Source organism: Tachysurus fulvidraco, chromosome 26 (assembly GCF_022655615.1).
Source record: "Tachysurus fulvidraco isolate hzauxx_2018 chromosome 26, HZAU_PFXX_2.0, whole genome shotgun sequence".
Lineage (NCBI taxonomy): Eukaryota > Metazoa > Chordata > Actinopteri > Siluriformes > Bagridae > Tachysurus > Tachysurus fulvidraco.
The window spans coordinates 4,775,569-4,798,314 of NC_062543.1; the positions used below are offsets into that span (position 1 = coordinate 4,775,569).

The following is a 22,746-nucleotide window of genomic DNA, read 5'->3' on the forward strand; positions in this document are numbered from 1 at the left end:
TGAATGGATGGATGAATGAAAGTCTACATTACCTTAGCGAAAATAACTACAAAATACAAATAGTGGGATATATAAAAAAATTTTTAAAAAAATGAAGCAGCTTAATGTTCTTGTTCGCTTAAAGTACGCATATGATTTTGAAAGCCTAATTTTGTTTGTTTGTTTGTATGTTTGTTTCTGTTTGTTTGTTTGTTTCTGTTTGTTTGTTCGATTGCTAGCTTGCTCTGACATTCAGCAAAACGTAACGGATTGTTTAATTCATTTAGAGATTTCATTATGCATATCATTTATAATGTTAACATTTTTTGCGCAGTATAGTGGATTTTGTTTTGATTTGATTTTGTATTTTCATTCGCCACATTGGATAACGGCTTTAATTTGAGATTCGTGTGCATTTTTTGGTATTGAGAGAATGTTTTTACTTGCAGAACAGGATAGAGGCGAATATTTCGTTCAGTACAGTCTTATATCTTATAGTATAATCTTATAGTAGTAACATTCAGAACTGCAGCCACACACACACACACACACACACACACACACACACACACACACACACACACACACACACACACACAGACACACAATACATATATATATATATATATATATATATATATATATATATATATATATATATATATATATATATATATATATACTGAAGGTCAAAATATCTTTGTGAAATATAAAATATTGAGGTTGGGATTTTAAGTCTGTACTTTTGGTGTTGATAACAAAGCTGAATGTGCGTCTCCGATTACTTCTAGTCTCCACTGTAATGTCAGTTACATACAATACTATTTGAAATAGTCTCTTTTACCGGATATTAAAGTAAAATAACATTTGTGGACTAAACCTAGTATGCCTTAAAAGCAAAGTTTAATTGGGAGATGCTAGCTTATGGAAGAGAACATAAATTAAAAGAAATTATGAATATATGATAGATATTTAGAAAACGAATACAATAACGTGCACCTTTTGGACAAAACATTTGCAGCAATGCACTTACTTTCATTTCTGATAAATATCTAGATGTATTTAAGGTAATTTTAAATGTCAGGCTATATTTATACGCAGCTATATTAATTATTAAATATATGTATATTTCCCAATAGTTTGACCTGCTTTAATTTCTTAAATCACGCATTAACATAAAGAAAATTATAATTATTTAGCCAGTCAAAATGTATTTTCTTTGGTATTTATAAGAGAACTGTAAATTGTTTTAAACGGTGGTTTCGACTGTTATTTAACAAGATGTACGATTTTAACATGTTTCATTCATAATTTTAATTCATGCCAAAATAAACTATTTCCTGATCGACTTACTGAATCTAATAGAATCAGTGTACTAAAGCTTGTGGTATAGTTTGTTTTCAACTTTTCGTGGCACCTATTGACAGTGACAGGGTAATCTGTCAAGTAGTAATTTTATTTTTGACAAGGTGAAGCGTATTAAAATTAGACTGATAATAGAAAAGCCAGAATTCTATGCTGATCTGATCTTAGAAAATACAGAAATACACTTATGGAAATATATGGACATATTTCTACGATGTGTTAAGAGTTCCTAGAATCCTTAGGGGTTCTAAATTTTCTAAGGGTTTGCTTGGAATGTAACACATCTATATATGAGTGAGAACACGCATAGACTATGTTGCCAAGCGGTAGTGTCATGCGGTATACAGTGAAGGTCACAAAATGACGTGTCAAACCTATTACAGCAGTAATTAATAGTTTGTTATAAAGAACATTCTGATATTCTGATAAAGTAACTTTTATACAGACCGTTACAGAGATCAACAATTTGGATCTAATCAAAGTTAGTGAGTTTACATGAATGTATTATGCTGTTCTGTAACTTCTTGTTGTTATGACGTTAGGTTGTTACTCTGGATTTTGCAGATTAGACGCCTGAGAAGGACTAATCACTAACGCTTAATCCAACTGAGTCAGATTGTGGAAAAGTGTCAAAAATGTGTGTGTGTGTGTGTGTGTGTGTGTGTGTGTGTGTGTGTGTGTGTGTGTGTGTGTGTGTGTGTGTGTGTGTGTGTGTGTGAGAGAGAGAGAGAGAGAGAGAGAGAGAGAGAGAGAGAGAGAGAGAGAGAGAGAGAGAGAGATGGATATAGTATATTACTATATTAGTATAATATAGTAATTTACCAGAACATTCATATTACCCTAGCATGCATTTGGTGAATTTAGTACAGGCCAACTTTATGCTATAAGATGCTATTTGGTCCCCGAATGTTTTTGCACGTATTATTATTATTATTATTATTATTATTATTATTATTATTATTATTATTATTATTATTATTATTATTATTTTATTACTACTACTACTACTACCAAATATTGTTTTATATTGATGGTGGTGGTAGAAATAGTAATAGTAGCAGTAAACTTATTTCACGATGTGCGTGTGTGTGTGTGTGTGTGTTCATCCCAAACAACTTACATTCAACAGGTTGGATTTGCTTGTGTGTGTGTGTGTGTGTGTGTGTGTGTGTGTGTGTGTGTGTGTGTGTGTGTGTGTGTGTGTGTGTGTGTGTGTGTGTGTGTGTGTGTGTGTGTGTTCAGTAAAACACAGTAAGCGTCTCAAATGCCCTCTCTCTTAGAGATATTATTTTGTATTTATATGGCATAGACACCTTTGTTTAACAATGTAAGGTCAACATCAAGCTGTAGTAATTGGTGTAAAAAATAATAAAAGTAGCCTAAGGGATAATAGTCCATTGGTTTCACTGGACGCATCACGTTCCTGGCATATCCTGTGCTCATATGTCACGTTATAGTTTGTGGGGACTTGAATTTCATACTGCATGCTTACGTTGCAAGTGACACTCACAAGTGTTACAGCGGTTTCGCGGCGTATTGTCTAAATTCCACCTTAAGCACTGTGTACACAAATAGTGTGCACTTAGGATAGACGTGATAACCTTTATTATGAAAGATTTTGTTTGCAGGATGCTAGGATGTTCGTGGGAAAATAAAAGGCCAAGGCCAAATCATCTGCATTATATAGCTAGGAATACACGCTGTAAAATAAGTTTATTTACACTACTACATATATATATAATACTAGTTCTTGTATAATAAAATAGATAATTTTGTACAACTATCTAGACTGCGCTCTTGCGTATTTTTGGCTGTTATATATTGTTATTAAGTACATCTATACTCTTGTCTCGTTACAAAAGGTATATAAAGTCATATATAAAATATTTCTCTGTATAAAATTTTAATCGAACATCCGAGACACCATTCAGTTACACGTACTCTGGTGCACACGTCACACTATAGAGGTTAAGGATGACTTGGCTGAACCAGAATGTATCAGAAATTACATTTTTGTTATATATGGCTGTAGCTGCTGTGGATGATTATCAAGATACTTTGGGTTAGTTGCGCTCCTTCTTGTCTTTCTTATAGAAGTCGATTTACAGAATTAATGTATTTATTTTTTTGTGTGAGGATTGAGGAGGAGGAGGAGGAGGAGAGAGAGAGAGAGAGAGAGAGAGAGAGAGAGAGAGAGAGAGAGAGAGAGAGAGAGGGTGGAGAGACTGAACACAGCTAAACCAGGGGCGGACCAATACCATTACGGCACAGCGTGTCCACGGCGATTCCTTTTTTCACGACGTCTCACTTGCTGACCAGCTGAAAGCAGCAGGCGGAGAGAAAGAGTGCTGGAGAGAGAGAGAGAGAGAGAGAGAGAGAGAGAGAGAGAGAGAGAGAGAGAGAGAGAGAGAGAGAGAGACGAGGAAGGCGGTGACAGAAGTGGCCTCCAGACGTGATGGTACTCTTTAGCCGATGGTATCGGCTAAACTAGGCTCGCGAAAAAACGGCTACCTCGGTGTGAACGTCTGCGCGTGATCTCCATCCTCACCATCTTTTGGACGACGCTTGAAGACTCAATCGGCTTAGATTGTGGAACTAAAGGAGAGGAAATCCATGGGTTCGCAGAGTAGCGTTCCGTGAGCTTGGGATATACGTCGCATTAAAAGCAGCGTCACGGAAAATCACGGAATTTCGCACCAATCTGTCTACAAGGTAATATGACTTCCAAAGCTGTTCTCCTGTTTCTGCTTCCCTTAAACCAGTGTTGTAGTGAACCATAAACACATCTAGGCCCCCAACAAAAATTGTTTGATGTTCAACCTCATGATCAACTCACATTGAATTGTGCTAGTTTTTAAAATCGGTTGCTTAACTTATAGTTTAAGTAGACCGTCATTAATCAAGCGCTGTTGGAGCACTTCCAACTGAAATGGCCTACAAAACCTAGCAAGCATTGCATGATCTTAATCACAGTCTTCCTAAATGACTTTATGACTGAGTTCGTCTGTATTGTGTTATTTCTATTATAGGTTATGTGTATTTTTGTGGCTATTATTAGCGGAGGTGGTAGCAGTGTTATTATTATTATTATTATTATTATTATTATTATTATTATTATTATTATTATTATTATTATTATTATTATGTGATTAAACTACATATAATTTTCAAATTTGCTACTTAAATTATTTATTGAAAAGGCTAGAATTACGGGCTAATATGTAGTCTAATATGAGCTCACTATGGATATAAATACCTGTAAAATGTTATTGCTCCCTGTTTAATTGGGTTAAATATAATTTGGTGTGTTTAAGTGAAGGATTAAGTGAAGGCCTACCAAAACCGAATATTTTTTTATTGTTTAATTTTGTGTTTTGTTTTGGGTTTTCTAGCCTTGTGAATTGACCCTTTGGTTCACATGGATTTTAATATAGTATGAAAATGCGTCAGTTTATATTCTTTCCTTTTTTTCATAACGCTTATATAGCTGTGTATATGTGCTTCAGAAGAATGAGTTTATATATATATATATATATATATATATATATATATATATATATATATATATATATATATATATATATATATATATATATATATATAAATTTATTTTCATTTTTAATTCTGTCATCCAGGCTTTAGTGTAGAAACCAGTGAGGAAGTAGGCCTGCTGATATGGCTGACAACGAAGAAGTTTCTGGGCAACAAAAATCTACAAATGATCCCGATTCAAAGGAGATACAAGAGAGTAAAGCGGAGAAACAAAATGGAAGTTCCAGCAAATCTCCATCATCCCAAACAACTTACATTCAACAGGTTGGATTTGCTTGTGTGTGTGTGTGTGTGTGTGTGTGTGTGTGTGTGTGTGTGTGTGTGTGTGTGTGTGTGTGTGTGTGTGTGTGTGTGTGTGTGTGTACGCGCGATTTACTGATTACAGACTTAGGAAACGTCAAGGATGTATTTAAATATGGCGTGTGTAAATGAAGTGGTTGAAGTGGATAGATTTAATGCCTCTTTATCTCTTTTATTTTAAATACTTCGGCGTGGAAATGTAGAAATAATACATACAGTGATGTTGTTTACATACATACAGTGATTTTTTTTTTGCAGAATTCAGTTGTATATTTTACTTTGTATACTTACAGAATTACACTACATCTACGATCACAAATCTAATGAACTTTTTACAAAATTACACTGGTATAAATTATGCGCATTACCTGACTAATAATATACTTCACATCTGACATTTAGCCAGTAAGAAACATTTAAAACTGCAAAAGAAAAATACGAAAATTTGTAATAACTCCACAAGCATTTTTTATTTTTATTTTAGTTAGTTATTTAAGTATTTATTGGGTGTTGTAATTTATTTGTGACTCTTAAAGCTGGCAGGGATCTGTTTTTTGAACGTATACAACTTTTTATATGACACTATGCACACACTTTCTGTATGTTTAAATTTAATATTTTCTATTTAGCCCTTTGTTTTCTCTAATTTGTATTATTTAGCATTCTAACTTGTAATTTAAATTTTATTGCTCCAGTACAAAATATATACTTTTCTCAGTTCCCTCTTGACAAAAAAACTGTGGGAAAAAAAGAGTTTACTTGGTGATTATTTTTATCTTGCGCAACTTCAGTCTTTTGTTATGCTCCGCATGTGGTGCTCAATGGCTCCAGCAGATGACGGTGCTATATTTGTTCATGCTCCATTTTGAACTGTGTGTCCTCTTTCAGGGAATGGAAGGAATAAAAGTTTACTTACACGAACGTGAGTTGTGGATGAAATTCCATGAAGTAGGAACGGAAATGATCATCACCAAAGCAGGGAGGTAGGTCGCTTTACGTTAAGCTTGATTCTCCAAAATAACTAACATTTTGTCTTGAAATATATACAAAAAATAGGATAAGGCATGTGCACTCGTTTTTCCCTCAATTTATAATTATACAGACCATTTTAGTCTCAAAATATAATGTGTCGAAATTTCGACTGAAAAAAATACAGTTTCTACTTATCATTGTTCGTCTTTTGTGCACTCTTCCACGATCATTTTCTTGTCTCGAGTGGATTTTAAGTGTTTGTACAATGACCGAGGCCTTTCTGTATATTACTGTATACAGTATTACTATGTGGTTTACATAACCCTAATCCCAGTTTCTCCCCCTATGTGCTTACACCATTATTTTGATGGCCAAAGATATTATAGGATTATTATGTGAAGCTTTGAAGTGCATTTTTACCAAGTTAAAATTTGTCTTGCTACAACGGTAATTTTCTTTTGTAGTTGCTGTTGTAGTATTTAGCTGTTTGTATTTGTAAATGCAAAACCTGACTGCAAAACCTCCATTGAAGCTTTACAGACTAGAGTAGGATTAAACGTGTTAAAAAAAAAACTAGAATATTCTGAATATGTTCTGATTATGCTTTGTGGAAAGGGTTTTTAGGGTTAAATGTGTAACAGGGAATAAAAGAGCAATCCATAAGAACTCTATGTGAACCTAAATATTTATTGTTTATTACTTTTTACAGTAACAAACTGTTTCTCCAGAACCATTAAAAAGGGTAGCTTTTATATTCAGCTCGTTTGTTCTTTTTTGAAATGTGTTTGCCATCCCTCACAAATCTCCCGAAGGCCTACATTTCTCTAGACTACAGTCGGCCCTGCAACTACATAAACAAGATCAGGCTTGAAGCATGGGCATTTCTGCATGCATTCGACTACTTCAGCTTTTAATAAGGGGAATATGATCAACTTAGCTGCACATTTCATGAGGTTCTGGAACAGAATTGCTGCTTATTAGCAGAACTTAGGAGCAATGCACCACCACAGCAACAAAACAAAATATACAACAGTCCAGTTCTTTTATGGTGACTATATATTTTCATGCTTTTTGAACGTTTTATGTTACAGAATGTCTGAGTCATAAACGAGTAACAAACTGATGCGTGGGATGAAATGACTAGTCTGGAATACATGAACAGCAGCAGCAACAATACTAACTTTATTATTATTATTATTATTATTATTATTATTATTATTATTATTATTATTATTGTTGTTGTTGTTGTTGTTGTTGTTGTTGTTGTTGTTGGATATTTAAATCTCGATTAAATGGCTAAACAAATATTATGCATTAATGGTATGTTTAACTTATTATTTTTTACATCAATCGAATGCCTGTTGCTGATAAGTTGTGCTATACGTCTCAAGAATAATGTCTCGTTATAGAGGGAAATCCCACTTTTAACCATTGTTTTTAATCATTCCATGCCTATTTTCAATGCCATAATGTTCCTATTTTCATCTACAGGCGAATGTTCCCGAGCTTCAAAGTGAAGGTCACTGGACTGAACCCCAAAACGAAATATATTCTTCTGATGGATGTCGTGCCAGCGGACGACCACCGCTATAAATTCGCCGATAATAAATGGTTCGTATGACACCTCTGAAAGTTATTTATGCACAATAGAGTTAACTGTAGGACTGCTGTATATTTACACAGAATTGATTTCACTCTATAGAGGAGGCTAGCAGAATATTTTTGGACATTTCGGGAAGCCGGAGGCACATTCGAGCCAAGAAATGAAAGTTTTCGGGCTTGCCAATTTTATCCTCGACTAATGCTTAGTATTCAGCGGCTGCGTGCTTCGAAAGAGAGGAAAATGCAGGCATTTCAACCACATTTGGTTATTCCATGAAACACCCTTTAACCTCTTACTGCCTCACATTTTGTACCAAAATAGACTCCTTGCACGAGATGTGCAGAATGCTAACAAAGTGTAGATCCCAATTGTTGGTGTATTCCATGCATTGCCTTTTATCTGGAAAATGTAAAATCTTGTTGCCGTATTGTTTTTGCGTTAAATACTTATAAAAAATCAACAAATATAGTCAGTAAAACAACAAATAAATATGAATAGTTTTAGCCGAACATTGATAAGAACTCTGTTGATAGCCCTTTTCCCCAGAACCTGGAAAACTAGTGGTGTTGTCAGTTTGGCAGTCCTAGAGGTTCTCCTATGTGCGTGCATAGGGTTATGTTGTTCCGGCAAAAGACGTGACTTCCAAACAAGTAAAATGACTTAATTGTTTTTTTTTTTTTAATTTAAATAAATTTCAGAAGTATTATGAAAGCCATTCTTTAAACTAGTCATATGTACCCCCTCACTCTTTCTCTCTGCTCACAGAAACGGCGCAGAATTTAGATTTGTTTGAGGCGCTCTTTTCTGGATCAGCGGGTTTAAATGTAAGGTTATTCAGTGAGGATGACCACATGCCAATATCGCTGATAATTATCCCATCTGTGCAAGCACTGGAACTAATGGCGCTCTTAGCCAGCTACTGTTTTAACGCACTCTTGTTAACACACCAAACGAGTCTTTAAAAAATGACAGAAGGGATACATTTGTGTCAGAATGCCATTGCACAGGGTAATGAGCCATGCCAAATAAGAGCGTCAATTAGGATACATTTGTGGGGAAAATTCTAATCTTATTTCAGAGTGGAGATGAATTCCAGCACCTGCTGACCCTTTAGAATTATTATTATTATTATTATTATTATTATTATTATTATTATTATTATTATTATTATTATTATTATTATTATTATTATTATTATTATCATTGAAACTCATACTCAAACTAGAACTATTATTATATATTAACTAGACAGCAGGTCGAATGCCAGGTCCACCAGTCTGCCACTGCTAGGCTCTTGATCAAGGCCATTAAACCTCAATTGCTCAGTTGTATAAAAATAAGATAAAATGTATGTCTCTCAGGATAAGGGCGCCTGACAAATGCTATACATTTAAAATATAAAATGTAAGGTATATGAACAAACCCGTTGCTGCGTAATTCTTTCCCCCAAGCTTTTGCCTACTATATGTCTACTTTTGTTTGACTTAAATGGAAATGTTATGAAATCTTTGACATACATGACCGATTATGTTCTGGTATTTTTGGTGTGTGTGCTAGGTCAGTGACAGGAAAGGCAGAACCCGCAATGCCCGGCAGGCTCTACGTGCATCCCGATTCTCCAGCCACAGGCGCGCACTGGATGCGACAGCTCGTCTCCTTCCAGAAACTCAAACTCACCAACAACCACCTAGATCCTTTTGGACATGTAAGTAAACACTTTCTTTGTTATAGTTCATTATTTGCTTTACTTTGTTTCTAAACCAGCTAGCCGAGGTTTAAAATCGACTCATGTTGCGTTATTCCTATTTTTAATATTTGTCTGAACGCTTTTCATTCCGGCAAGTTTTGGAGAATGTATACAATTGTATAAAGTTGTGGAAGTTTTAAGACCATTTTGTTAAAAAGTGCAACCAGGTGGCCATCATTTTTGAGCCAATAGCAAGCATCGGAACTCGAGAAGAAGGTAATTAAAACTACTAGCAGGCGTCACTGACAAGTGCCAGAGCATAAGCTATAACAATAACCGGCAATCATAATTAAAAGAACTTCTGAGGTAGGCAACGCACTTTTAATGTACTCAAAACACCGCATTATTAATTTGGTCTGTTTTTGGCTTTTAAAAGATATAGTTTTCTTTTATTTATTTTTTTCATAGTGTCGGTAGAAGTTTTGCATTTCTACTCCTGATGAACTCATTTGTAAGATTTTTAAACAAGATACCACAGGATTGACCTTGTAGCTATTAATAAACTCTGTAACCTTGATTGGCAATTTTTCTATTTAATATTTTCCAGCATGATGTAGTGTGTGGGCTTATTCATAGCTCAGCACCTGCATTGTGATGTGAGAAAAATTGACGTTGTGGGTTTTTCTACAGTCTTGACATTTTACCAGCCTAGAGACTGTACCCTGTGCAACTTTTACATGCATGAGGATTTTTAAAATGATATTACACATAGATTAAGTGGGGGAAAAAAGAGTAAATTTTGCTGCAAACTTACGCTCACTCAGAAAACATTTTGTTTAAACATCCTATGTACTGTTTAGTTTGGGCACATTTGAATCTGTGCTGCTTGATTTTCTTTAAATACAGCTACAATATGAAGATTCGTCCCATGTCGCTTAGTTTTCCGTTGCTTTGCATTTTAGTTAATCATGCTTGTTTTCTTGCCAAACCCCAGCTGGCAAAATGAAATTGGACTCCAGATGGAATGTGAGCAGTGTTGTAAATTTTTGACCAGAATGCATTTTTGATTGGTTGCAGTGGTTCTTGGCAATTCCTTCCTTTTTATCCTTAAAGAGCAACCTGGGATTTATAAATGAAGTTTGGTTTCTCGACCAAAATAACAATCTATCGACTTCTTGTTCCAGGTGCTTGAAATTATTTAAGACCTATGAATAATTAGTGAACTTGGCTATCTCAGCCGAATATGCAGCGTAACAGACTGGATTCATTAATAAAATGCATACAATTGGCTCAGATTGGGGGAAATGGTCTTAATTAGGCTCACTAATAATAAAACTTCACATTAAAACTTTGTGGAAAACAGCAATTAATGATGATAGAGCTGATCACATAAGTGAAATGGGATAGTTATCGAGAGAGAGCATACTTGCTTTGAGAATTCCAAGTTTCAACTGTCTCCCATTTTGTCTTCCTAATCCACTTTGATCACTTTTAGGACCAAACACCATTCCACATTCTTTCTAGAAATATTTGAGTCACAGGGTGGAGTTTGGATATCAGTGCTGCAAACTGTTTATGTTATAATGATAGTACAGGATGAGTGATGGACAAAGGTATACAAAACTTGTTAATCTGGATGGTTTCAAAATCCCTGTGTTGTCAGGGACATGAAAGTGAGGGGCAAGCATTTAGGGTCATCTGTGATCCTTTGCTATCATAAAAAACTATCAGGGCAAATAAAGATACAGAGAAACAGGGCACCGAACTCACACTAATGCTGTACTCCAAGTGGGTGGTCCCACCACAAGCATGCAAGAAAAATTGTCTTCTGCCTGATCGCAATTCACATTCAAAAGCTTAGTGTGATGTAGTTCTGTGGTAACGTTTTGCAAGCTTTATGCTCTTACATTACAAGAATGACGTGAGTTTTCTTGCTCAGTCATTTTGTACTTGACAGCTTATGTTGTATATTTTTGTGTTAAATTAGCAGTATATTGTATTTACCTCGGTAACCATTCCATAAGGTTTATGCATGAGGACTAGTCTGGTGTTGAGTCAATATTTAAAGTGAAGATGTGCTTCAGCTTTGTAATCAATTACTGCTCCTGTCAATCAGTGAACCAGTGAATCAAATAGTCTAACAGTGTCATTAAGCTACTGCTTTGATTGCAAAATGAATTCCAGGACAGTAAATATAACCAAGTGTAATATTTAACAAATACTGCAGACTAGACAAGGGATTCTCAAACTTTTTTGCAGCTTGTGAATTATATAATCTGGCACCCCCTCAGCCCACAAATATTTCATGAAATACTTAAATATTAGGCACATTATTTAAATATTTACCTTAATATCCTGATTATTTTTGGAGCTTTTTATTCTGCTTTATTTATTTATTTATTTTACTTTTTTCTCCAAGTATTAGTTTTGAATTAAACCCATGTAAGTACTATGCCAACTAAGTAATTAACCATAGTGCAATTGTGAAAAAATGTGTAGACAGTAGCATTATTATTATTATTATTATTATTATTATTATTATTATTATTATTATTATTATTGTTGTTGTTGTTGTTGTTGTTGTTGTTGTTGTTAATAATAATAATAATAATAATAATAACAACAATAATAATAATAATAATAATAATAATAATTTATTGGCAAACTTTAGAGATCAAATGTATACTTTAGTGTCTTTCTTTCTAGGCTAAAGATAGCTTACATGTTAATTTGATTTGATTTGAAATTTACAAAAGGTGTACCTTTTCTTTATTTCTTTATTTCTTCCTTTCGTTCTTGTTTTCTTTCTTGAGAGTGCAGAGTTTCCTTGATTTGTTCTCTACGTAATAGTGCCCATTAAGAAGGCATTATTAGATTCTTCCCGTGTGATGTCCGTGATTCCTGTGTGTGTCAGTGCAATTAGGCTTAGCTCTATGGATAACAGGGACTTCAGCTTTGAGTCGAGAGCTCAAGTCCAACTGAGTGAGCAGCGTCTCAGTGTCTCCTGCCCATGCCGCAAAACTACGCCGCGTGCTTTACTACCAACAGGTCACAGGAAGTAAAAAAAGAAAAGAAACCGAATTAAGACAAATGTGTTAGAATATCTCAGTTATGGAATGGAAAATATATATATTGTGCATATATACACGTTGTTGTTTTTTTGCGTTGGATTAAAGCGTTGCATGCAACTTCTCTGAAAACTGTTATAATATATTTTTGTCCCTTTTCTTGCGTTTTAGATCATTTTGAACTCCATGCATAAATATCAACCGAGGATCCACATCGTTAAGGCGGATGAAAATAACGGGTTTGGCTCCAAAAACACCGCCTTTTGCACTCATGTGTTCCCCGAAACATCGTTCATTGCGGTCACGTCTTACCAGAACCACAAGGTAAGTTGAAGAGATGATGTGTGCGCAGTTCAAGAAATAACTTTCAGCCATATTCTTCCCTTTTTTTCGCATTGGGTTGGTTTGGATCAGGCTTTCTACTAATAAAAATAGGAGTAAAACAAAAGTGCATGAAGGATTATGCCATATTTCATGGCTGGAGATGAGTTGAATACTGGTTACTGAAGTCAAAGATCATTAGGCTGAAACTATGATTACATAATGCCATGTTTATTCATTCAAGAAAACTTTTAGCTTAATATCTTAAAATCGATTTATTCTCTTAAAACATTCAAGCTGCTGACTCAAAACATGTTAAACCACGTTTTCGTTATTTATTTTTTCCACATAAGTAAAAATCATAATCGACACATATGCTATAGCTTAATTTTTTGTCCACAGCAGGTTTTTTCTCGGCTCCATATTTCATTCAAAACATTAAGCATGGACATATTTTCCACTCACTGTTGTGTTTAAGCTGTTTTTTTCTGTAATTAAGAGAATAAAAGCAGCATGCTCTGATTATATGTAAGTTGTACTGTGTACTGTTTTTAAATTTTAATGATTCAGAAACTTCAGATGCTTAAGGAAATATGTATTCCTGCCTGCCAATACATGATAAAAATAATTGGTGTTTGTTGTATGTGCAGTGGTGATGAAGGTTTAAAAAGTTTTTAAAAATAACCTAAATCTATGCGAGCTGTTTAAAACATTTTACTAAGGAGGCATAACAGGAGAGTTTCAGCTTGGTTTACACCTTTGCCAAATTTGTATATCCACACATAGTCTACAGATCAACAAATCTGTTGTACATGAACATCCTTAGCGTTGTCCTACAACTGCTCATAAGATTTATTTTAATAAAAGCTTCATTATATAATAATGCCCCCGTATAATAATGCCCCCGTTTGACTTTTAACTAATAATACAGCCATATGAATGCCTAATGTTACAGAAGCCTATGTTGCTGACCAAAGATATTATATTATATGTTATTATAATGTGTATACTGTCTATATTTAAAAAAATATGCAGACTGAAGAATGTTAGCAATTATACTCAACAAAATCATCAAATCCATTAAAGAAAATGTCATGAAACTTAATAGATTTGACAGATCTATAATAAAAATGTAAAAGATTTTTTTTAATCTTTATTTCTTTCATTTCTTTTCTTAGGATTTTTTGTTTTTTGTTTTTATTCTGGAGAAATGAATTATTAAAATACAGTCTGAAAAACTTATTATAGTGTTACTAATTATATAACAAGCGAATTGTTATATTTATTTTCCAAAAATATTCTTAGAATTTCTTCAAATTCTATTTGAACTATGTGCCATTTTTGGCAAACAAATTTTATAAATAATTACCAAACAAATCTTATTTCACACAGCAAAATGTTTTTTTGTTTGTTACTTTAGCCTATAGAGCATCAATTCAAATGTTTGTTTTTTTCCAAAAAAAAGCATTTACTAAAAAAAGTGAAAATGGCGCTCTACATTCTTCATGTGTTCAGTGGTTTTAAAATAATTTTAATAACAATTTAAATCGTTTCTGTTTTACGAAAATTGGCACGATATATTTTTTTCTCATTCCTACTTATTTTACCCCGTGGTACCCTCCAAAATGGTTAAAATGTGTAATGGCATTATTTAAAGAAGTAAGTACACTAATGTACTAGCAGGCCATATGAGCATATCAGCATGTCATTTTGAATAGTTTAAAATCAAATAGATCAAGCTACCATCTGCTCATTTATTACTATTCTGAACATTTGCAACCCATTTTGATTCTGACAATTTACAATTTTCACGAAAACACCCGAAAGGTCTATTGTGACAATCTGCAAACAAGTATGGTGATTTTGGTTATGTTGTTGATGTTTAAACTTGATATACTGTAACAGAGATCAGTAGGCAGTAGGCTTACTGCTGTAGGCATGCAGCTAAGTAGATTATTGTGATCCATGACCGTCGATCAGAGGCACTTAATGAGATCTGTGCAATACTGCCTAATAGGCCACTCATTACATTACAGCCAAGTGTGTTGTTTGAGTTGGTTCTAAGTACATTTCAATTCTCTCCGATATGTTTCCAGACTTCCTTTAGTCGGGATTTAAATAAACATTCCTGAAGTGTCTGTTTCACGTCCTTGTTGTAAGGACTTTTAGTGTCAGGTGCTATTGCGCACTGTGAGGAATAAGGCAGAGGGGGTCGACGACTGGTAATGATGTGTGAGCCAATCAAATCTCAGTACCTTTCAGAACCGGAAATCCGTCCAAGTGTCCCCCAGTGCCCGAGACACAATGATTATATTCAGTGAGTTAACTGGCGACTTTGAGAGAAAACTAATTGGGATTTTTGTAAAGCTATATATATATATATATATATATATATATATATATATATATATATATATATATATATATAATTTATTTATTCATTGACTGATTTATTAATATATTATATATTATATTATTATTAATATATTATATAGTCTTTCAAATATTTTAAGGTGCAAATTATGTTTTAGTTTTATGTATTAAATTATGTTTTCTGTCCGAGTAAAACATTCATGGTGAACTATTCTTTATAAAGTTCTAAATGGTGTAAGAGTGCCCACACGGACAGTTTAGTAATTAGTAATAAATGCAAAATAAATACGTCAACCTGTTTTTTTAGTGGAGCCTATAAACAAAACTCTTCCTCGTCAATACTCTGGTTTTTAACGGATAACCACACACACACACACACACACACACACACACACACACACACACACACACACACACACACACACACACACACACATACACACACACACACACACACACACACACATACACACACACAAAATAATATATATTATTTTTAACAAAGCATACAAAAACTTATACTTTACTTAAAGAAATTGTCAACCTGCCAAGTTTTTCAGTGTGTTTACGAGAGCTTAGAAATGTGTCCCAACAAGAAGATATTTTACGGGGTCTCAAGTGAGAGCCAACACGCAGTTAAAGTTCCCGTCTTGCTGAGAAACTGCCACACTGCCAACAACTAACCTGCCAAGGAAAGCCTGGATTATTGCGTGGGAGATACGCGAAACCCCTGAGCTGGATAGCTCACAGACTTAAACCGCTTCTTAATCCAAATCTTGTCACTTTAAATCTGGTCGCTGTATTTATTTCTGAAACGCACAGATCATCAGGTGTAACGGTACTCATACTTTGCAATATGAGTTTGCAATTTCTACATGAGTCTCTCTCTCTCTCTCTCTCTCTCTCTCTCTCTCTCTCTCTCTCTCTCTCTCTCTCTCTCTCTCTCTCGCTCTCTGTCTGTGTGTGTGTGTTTAATTATATACCATGACCACTTGTGAATAATCGCGGATGCATTGAAATTGCTAGGTTAGACAATGCATATGTTGTGTTAAATGTGTTTAGATTATATTATAACTGTTATTAATAATAATAATAATAATAATAATAATAATAATAATAATAATAATAATAATAATAATAATAATAATAATAATATCAATAAAAGCATTCTTGTTATTATTATTATTATTATTACTGAATTATGGTATGAAAATGCACACTGATGTAAGCTTAAATGACTAAACTGTACTTTGATCACATAATAAGAAGCATGTACATGGTTTTACTTAGACTGACATCAGCTTTGTTTTATTACATCGTCCACAGCTGGCAAACACCAACAGAACACAGTGCCAAAAACATAATAATTGCTCTTTTGATAACAGTGACAAGAAAATACTTTTATTTCATTTTTTTCTCCACATTACAAATTTTGTACATTCCTCCAGCTGCATATCTATTTTTAACCTTTGCTAGTGCTTTTTTTTATTTTGTAATGACTTGAGGGAAAATCTGTAACTGGTCTGTTCATTGTTTTGTAGATTACTCAGCTAAAGATTGAGAACAATCCTTTTGCGAAGGGCTTTCGAGGCAGTGATGATATGGAGCTGCACCGCATGTCGAGAATGCAGAGGTATGTACAGATAAGGTTCTCTCACATAAAAGATCTGTAAAGTGTAATAAATGATTTGCAGGTATTTTAGTCAAACTATTACTTTTATTTATCTGAGCTTCCTTAATAATTTATACACATTGTTCTGCAAATGTACACCTGTAGTGATTAAAACTTTCACAAATTTATTACAGTATTCAGCATTGGCTAAATGGTAAAATGGTACAAAAATTGGTCTCCTATTCAAACTTTTAGTGTTTCCACAGTGCAAACCATTAACTGCATTTAAGTACTCTCCTTCTAAATATAGATGCCATAAATAAACAATGTATTTAAGGGCTATCCATGACAAGAGGCTTGACTGACATTATAAGATAAGCTGAAACTTAAAGGAAGATTCAACTATCTCACAAGCTCAATAATTATCACCAAGAAGAGTCATACTAATCAATGCAGATACACAACCAGGAGAAACAGCCTCTTAGATATAAGCCAGGAGGGTTAATTTGCAGAAAAGTCTCTCTCTCTCTCTCTCTCTCTCTCTCTCTCTCTCTCTCTCTCTCTCTCTCTCTCTCTCTCTCTCTCTCTCTCTCTCTTTCTCTCTCTCTCTCTCTCTCTCTCCCTTCTGCCCAATGGGGAGGTTCTGATGTAAGTGTAGCTCTTGAAGGAGGCCGATTTATCTTGGCCTTGAAACCACAGCAATATCTCAGCTTCATGCAAAGCCTCTGCGTTTTGTGCATATTCAACAATTGTCTGCGGTGGTGCTGTAGTTGGTCTTTTGGAAGCAAAGCCCACATGGCTTTTCCTCTTATTCACTCCAGATGACTGATGTATAACATGCGTCCATACAGTGTGGAAAAACACGTTTTCAAAGGATAAAATCTGGTCTGTGAATCGCAGCAGCCAACAAAGGCGGTGTCCACTCTAAAATGAGATTTTGTGATACATAAGGAAAAAATATGAGTGGCCTTCCTGTCATTACTTTTTTGGCATTTTTTCCTTTAGGCTCTTAAAATTAAGATTTCAACCAATATTCAAAGAAAACTAATCAATAATAATAGCTCATTTTTACTGTCCTATAATTAGCATACAAGAGCATAGACTTATCACCACAGCAAGTGTCACACATTCCTGTAATGCCAAAGAGGAATAGAAAATTTCAAAAGAATTAAAGTTGCAAAAATGTTGCATACTAATCATGAAGCAAATGCCGTTAAACCGTTAAATATCAATATTTCATTAAGCAAATATCATCAGGATTATATGCATTGATAATAAAATAGAAGATGTGAATTGGACACCACATTTAACCTTTATCATCTGCACTGGTCAAAGGTCTTATTGCCCTTTCTGTCCTCAAGCGCTTCCTTATCTGATACAAAGCAGATCTCGTCTTCAGACTTGTGTCAATAAAATACTATCCATGCAGTGTTGGAAAACAAGAAATCTAGAATCGTGCATATCCTTTAACATGTTATTTTCAAAGACACCTGGGTTCTACACTCACCAGCCACTTTAATAAGATCACCTGAAACCCAGATCATCAGTCATCAGTCGATCATCAGCACAATGCATTATATTCATATTATATTCAAGAGCTTCAAAATATCCTAAGCTTATCAAACATCAGACTGGCAAAAACATTTATGTGAGTGCCTTTTGTGTGTTCTGACATTATTTGTATTTTAATTTGAGCTCCTGTCAGATCAAAACATTCCCACTATCTGACCTTTTGTGTCAGCAAGGCCTTTCTGCCCACAGAACCTCCACTCCCTGGATTTTATTTAATTATTTTGCATCATCTTCTAAATCTAGAGACATTTTCATGACACAGAGACATAATAATTGAAGCTCTTGACCAGAATCTGTATGATCTGTATGCCTTATGCTGCTACCACATGATTGAAGAACTGACTAAATGAGCAAGTACACTAGCATGTTTTCCTCTCAGAGACAGGAAGCATAGAAGATTTTAATGTCTAAAGAATTTTACAATTTTACACTTTTTTACAAGTTTAATAATATGTTTTTGGAATCAAACAGATTTTTTTTCTCAACCAATAGCTCAGAAACAATGGTTCAGAGTGGTGTACATATGGTTAGTTATCATGTGTTCATGGTTTTGGACTGAATAAGTACATATAAGAGTGAATCAAGCATGAATGTTGTCATTAATTCAGGAAATCCTTGTTTCCTCCAACAGCACTAAGGAGTATCCAGTGGTTCCTCGAAGTACCGTACGTCAAAGAGTGGGAGCCAGTCAAAGTCCCTTTAGCGGCGACATTCAGGGGATGCCTACACCCAGCAGCATGAGCTCCCAGTACTCCTGTGAGAATGGAGTAACCAACACCTCCCAGGATCTCCTGCCTCAATCAAGCTCCTACCCATTACCCCATGATCACAGCCAAGACTATCACTGCATCAAGAGAAAAGGTACGCAGACTGGTCTTTATACTTCCTTTAACATAACGGCTTTATGTCCGTTTCTGTTGCACCAGTACAGTCTGACCTGGCAGAATATAATTTATAGTTTGTAAATAGATAAAAAATAAAAAAAACGTTAAAAAAAACGTTAAAAAAAAACTAACATGGTTATATTTGTGTGCAAGATTCATATAATTTAAGAATTGTATATTATTTTTCCCCAACTTCATGAAGGGTGCCACTATTTTTGGAGTTATAATTCCATCTTTAAAGGTCATTGGAGCTCTATTAATAATGAAAGGGTCAAACCAAACAAATTTCATGCCACAACCATCCATAGTTGGGAGCCAAGGAAGCAAAATCGGTCATGCTTTCTTTGGTAGAAAGTATGGCATTACTCTTTCCTCCCAACCACAGTTACACTAGCCAGTTGAGGGCATGTGTGAGCTCACATATGCAAAATCATGCAGATAAAGCTATGGTCCAAGTGCATTTGTCTGGCTTGTGATGCAACATTAGCAGCAGTTTAAAAAGACTAGTAGTTGTCTGACTTCATGTGTCGTAGAGGAAACGAGGTAGTTTCAACAGATGGTAGCTGTTGGATGATAGGGGAGACTGGTTTGAAGAAATTGGCAAGCTAATTTTGTCCAGAATTCTAACCCTACACCTTTAAAATTTAGAAAGTAAGCAGAATTCTTTTATTACTGTTGGCTATGTTGTTTGCATAAAGTTCATTGCATAACTTTATTCTTATTTCAGTAGTACCGTATATCATGTGGAGTGAAATGCAGTATTACTGAATAATTCCACATTCACCACTAACGTATCCTCCCACTTCATCTGTTTTCAGTTGAGGATGACTGTCACACAGATCACTCCTACAAAAAAGCCTACATGGAGAGTTCATCTAGTGAAGATGACCATTACTACCGTCCTGTTAGCTATTCTCAAACGCTGGGCCTTTCCACTGCCCCTTATCGGACCGAGTCTGGACAGCGGCAGGCGTGCATGTATGCCAGTGCTTCACAAGCTAGCGAGGCTGTTCCAAGCTTGGAAGACATCAGTTGCAACACGTGGGCTGGTGTCTCCCCTTATAGCAGTTGTTCTATGCAACCTATGGAGCGGTTGCCCTACCAGCACTTCTCCGCCCACTTCACCTCCAGCCCTCTAGTGTCCAGGTTGAGTGGAGTGGCCGGCCACGCTTCACCACAACTGGGTGATGCCCACGCTATGTACCAGAGCTCGATGCCCCACCAGACTCTTGGCCGTCAGTGTAGCCCTGGAGCAGGAATCCAGTCACCCAGCGCTAACCTGCAGGGGAATGAGTACTTGTACACTCACGGTATTCCTCGCACCCTATCGCCCCACCAGTATCATGCTGTGCACAGTGTAAGCATCATGCCTGAATGGAATGAGAGCAGCTAACTGGATTCTCACACACTACATGATATATTGGAGTTGCACACACAAAGGCATTTGTGTATATTTATATTTTTCAAAGCTCTTCACCACACCAGCAGTCATGTGATTTGGTCATCAGTTTTGGACACATGCTGTAACTGACTGCTTGGATAGATTATAACTTGGTTCAACTAGCAATGAATGTCTGAGTAGTCCAGTGTGAATGTTGTAGTACAAGGCAGAAAAAAGATTTATTCATACTATGGGATGTTTTTTTACCATGTTTTGTAAATCGTGTATTGTATTCTGTAAATCAGAGACGAAGATTTGCCACATATTTACGGTTCATTTTTAATCAGAGGACGCACTTGGGACTGGCCTGATTTTCTATACTTTTTAAAAACAAAATGGAAATAGAAAAGAACATTTTTATAGTATTATTCATCTTGATGTTTGTGTTCTATGTTGTTTTATTACTCTGAAATCCAAGAGCAGTCCTTAAGATGTAGTGTTACCAGTTAGTCCATATTTAACCAGTTCTACTATAAGTCTCAAAAGCTCATTCTTGTCAAATTCACAGATTCTGTTTGGAAAACTGATATTTAGTGGATGCAAATAAATGCACTAAATTCTGATTCTAGGGTTTATATGGTCAAGTAGCTGTGGCAACAAATAAATAATATCAAGGGTACATCTGCTAGGCATAGAGATATGTCATGTTCCACAGACCATACCTTGTGATCTCAATTTAATGGATTAGATCATTACTTTTTGGAAGCACTACTATAGCCAATGCTAGCTGTCATGGACCAGATGGTCCCTTTTAAAAAATGTGCTGGCATAATTTTGAAATGGCCCACCATTCAATAGTTGGAGCTACATACACCCAACAGCGAAGAAGATACATATGTCAAATTGACATTTCCAGTATCAGCTTCACATTATTACAACAACAACAACAACAACAACAACAACAACAACAACAACAACAACAACAAAAATATAACCATCAGTTAAAGGTGAATGTTTATAGGGAATAATGTTGTACAGTCACTACATTTCTTCCTGTTAATAGTATTTATTTTTTGTTATTGTGAAGCCTATCATGTGTTTTATCTGCAATATGTGTTTGTTTGTCTTTTCTAGTATGTAAGTTTAACTTAGATTCATTTCTTTTCTTTAGGAAAAAAAAACAGACTGTTTTATAAATTCTGACACCTGTTGGTTGGTGACAGAAGGACAGTTTTCTGAAACAATATAAAAAGAACTTGTAAATAAAAATACAAATGTACATAGAAAACAGAATGGAAATAAATCTAAATGGTGTACTTTAAATTTGCTGTTATCTGGACTTTATAACCAAAGGTTTATCTGATCTATGCAATGATTTGGATGTGTGACATCCATCTGTATTATTACAAAATGATTATATTGTCAAAAATGACCAACAACACTACAACAGCCCAAATACATTAAAATTAACGCTATATATTTCAGTGTCCAATTCATGACACTGATAATATCCTTAACTTACAATAGGATCAAGCTAGCTAAAATACAGTGATTGAACAACACTGCATGAAAAGGTCAGCTTCCCAAACTTAACTGTATAGCCAATAAAGCCAACAACGTCATCACACTTGAACATCTTGCAGATCTAGCTTGTAGAACTAGCCGGTCAAAGTGTCTGTCTCAGCTGCATCATTAAACCTAAAGCAATAAGTTCTGAAAATTTGAGTACAACATTAGTATGAGTTTCCACTGCTTCTGCTTTAGGTTTATTTACTCCTTGGATTTAGTGAGTGAGAAAAGAAGGCCTTGCTCCATGTAACTACACTAGCAAAGTCTCCCTGTGACATCATAACAGCACATAACTGCTAACTTCTTAAAGGACCTTCAAAAATAGAGCACTAGCTACCACCAGACCAGACTTACCAAGAACACCAATAATATTTTAAATGAAACATATTTAATGTATTTCCAGGTGAACATTTGCTTTAAAGTCAGGGTTGCTTTAAAGTGGGTAATTGACAGAAGTAAAATTTCCATTTGGCTGCTGTTGGCCATGGGTTTGTGAAAGAGTGATTAA

At 35.0% G+C, this 22,746-nt stretch overlaps 1 protein-coding gene across 1 annotated transcript; it reads left to right on the forward strand.

Annotated features, from left to right (window-relative positions):
• Positions 1 to 4,984: 4,984 nt before the first annotated feature.
• On the forward strand, positions 4,985 to 21,977 carry tbx5a (T-box transcription factor 5a). The gene is made up of 8 exons (XM_027144615.2): positions 4,985 to 5,160; positions 6,085 to 6,179; positions 7,660 to 7,779; positions 9,329 to 9,476; positions 12,698 to 12,850; positions 16,762 to 16,853; positions 19,036 to 19,265; positions 20,107 to 21,977. Exons 1-8 carry the CDS (start codon positions 5,020 to 5,022, stop codon positions 20,679 to 20,681), a joined length of 1,554 nt encoding a protein of 517 aa, XP_027000416.1. The 5' UTR covers positions 4,985 to 5,019; the 3' UTR covers positions 20,682 to 21,977.
• Positions 21,978 to 22,746: the final 769 nt, after the last annotated feature.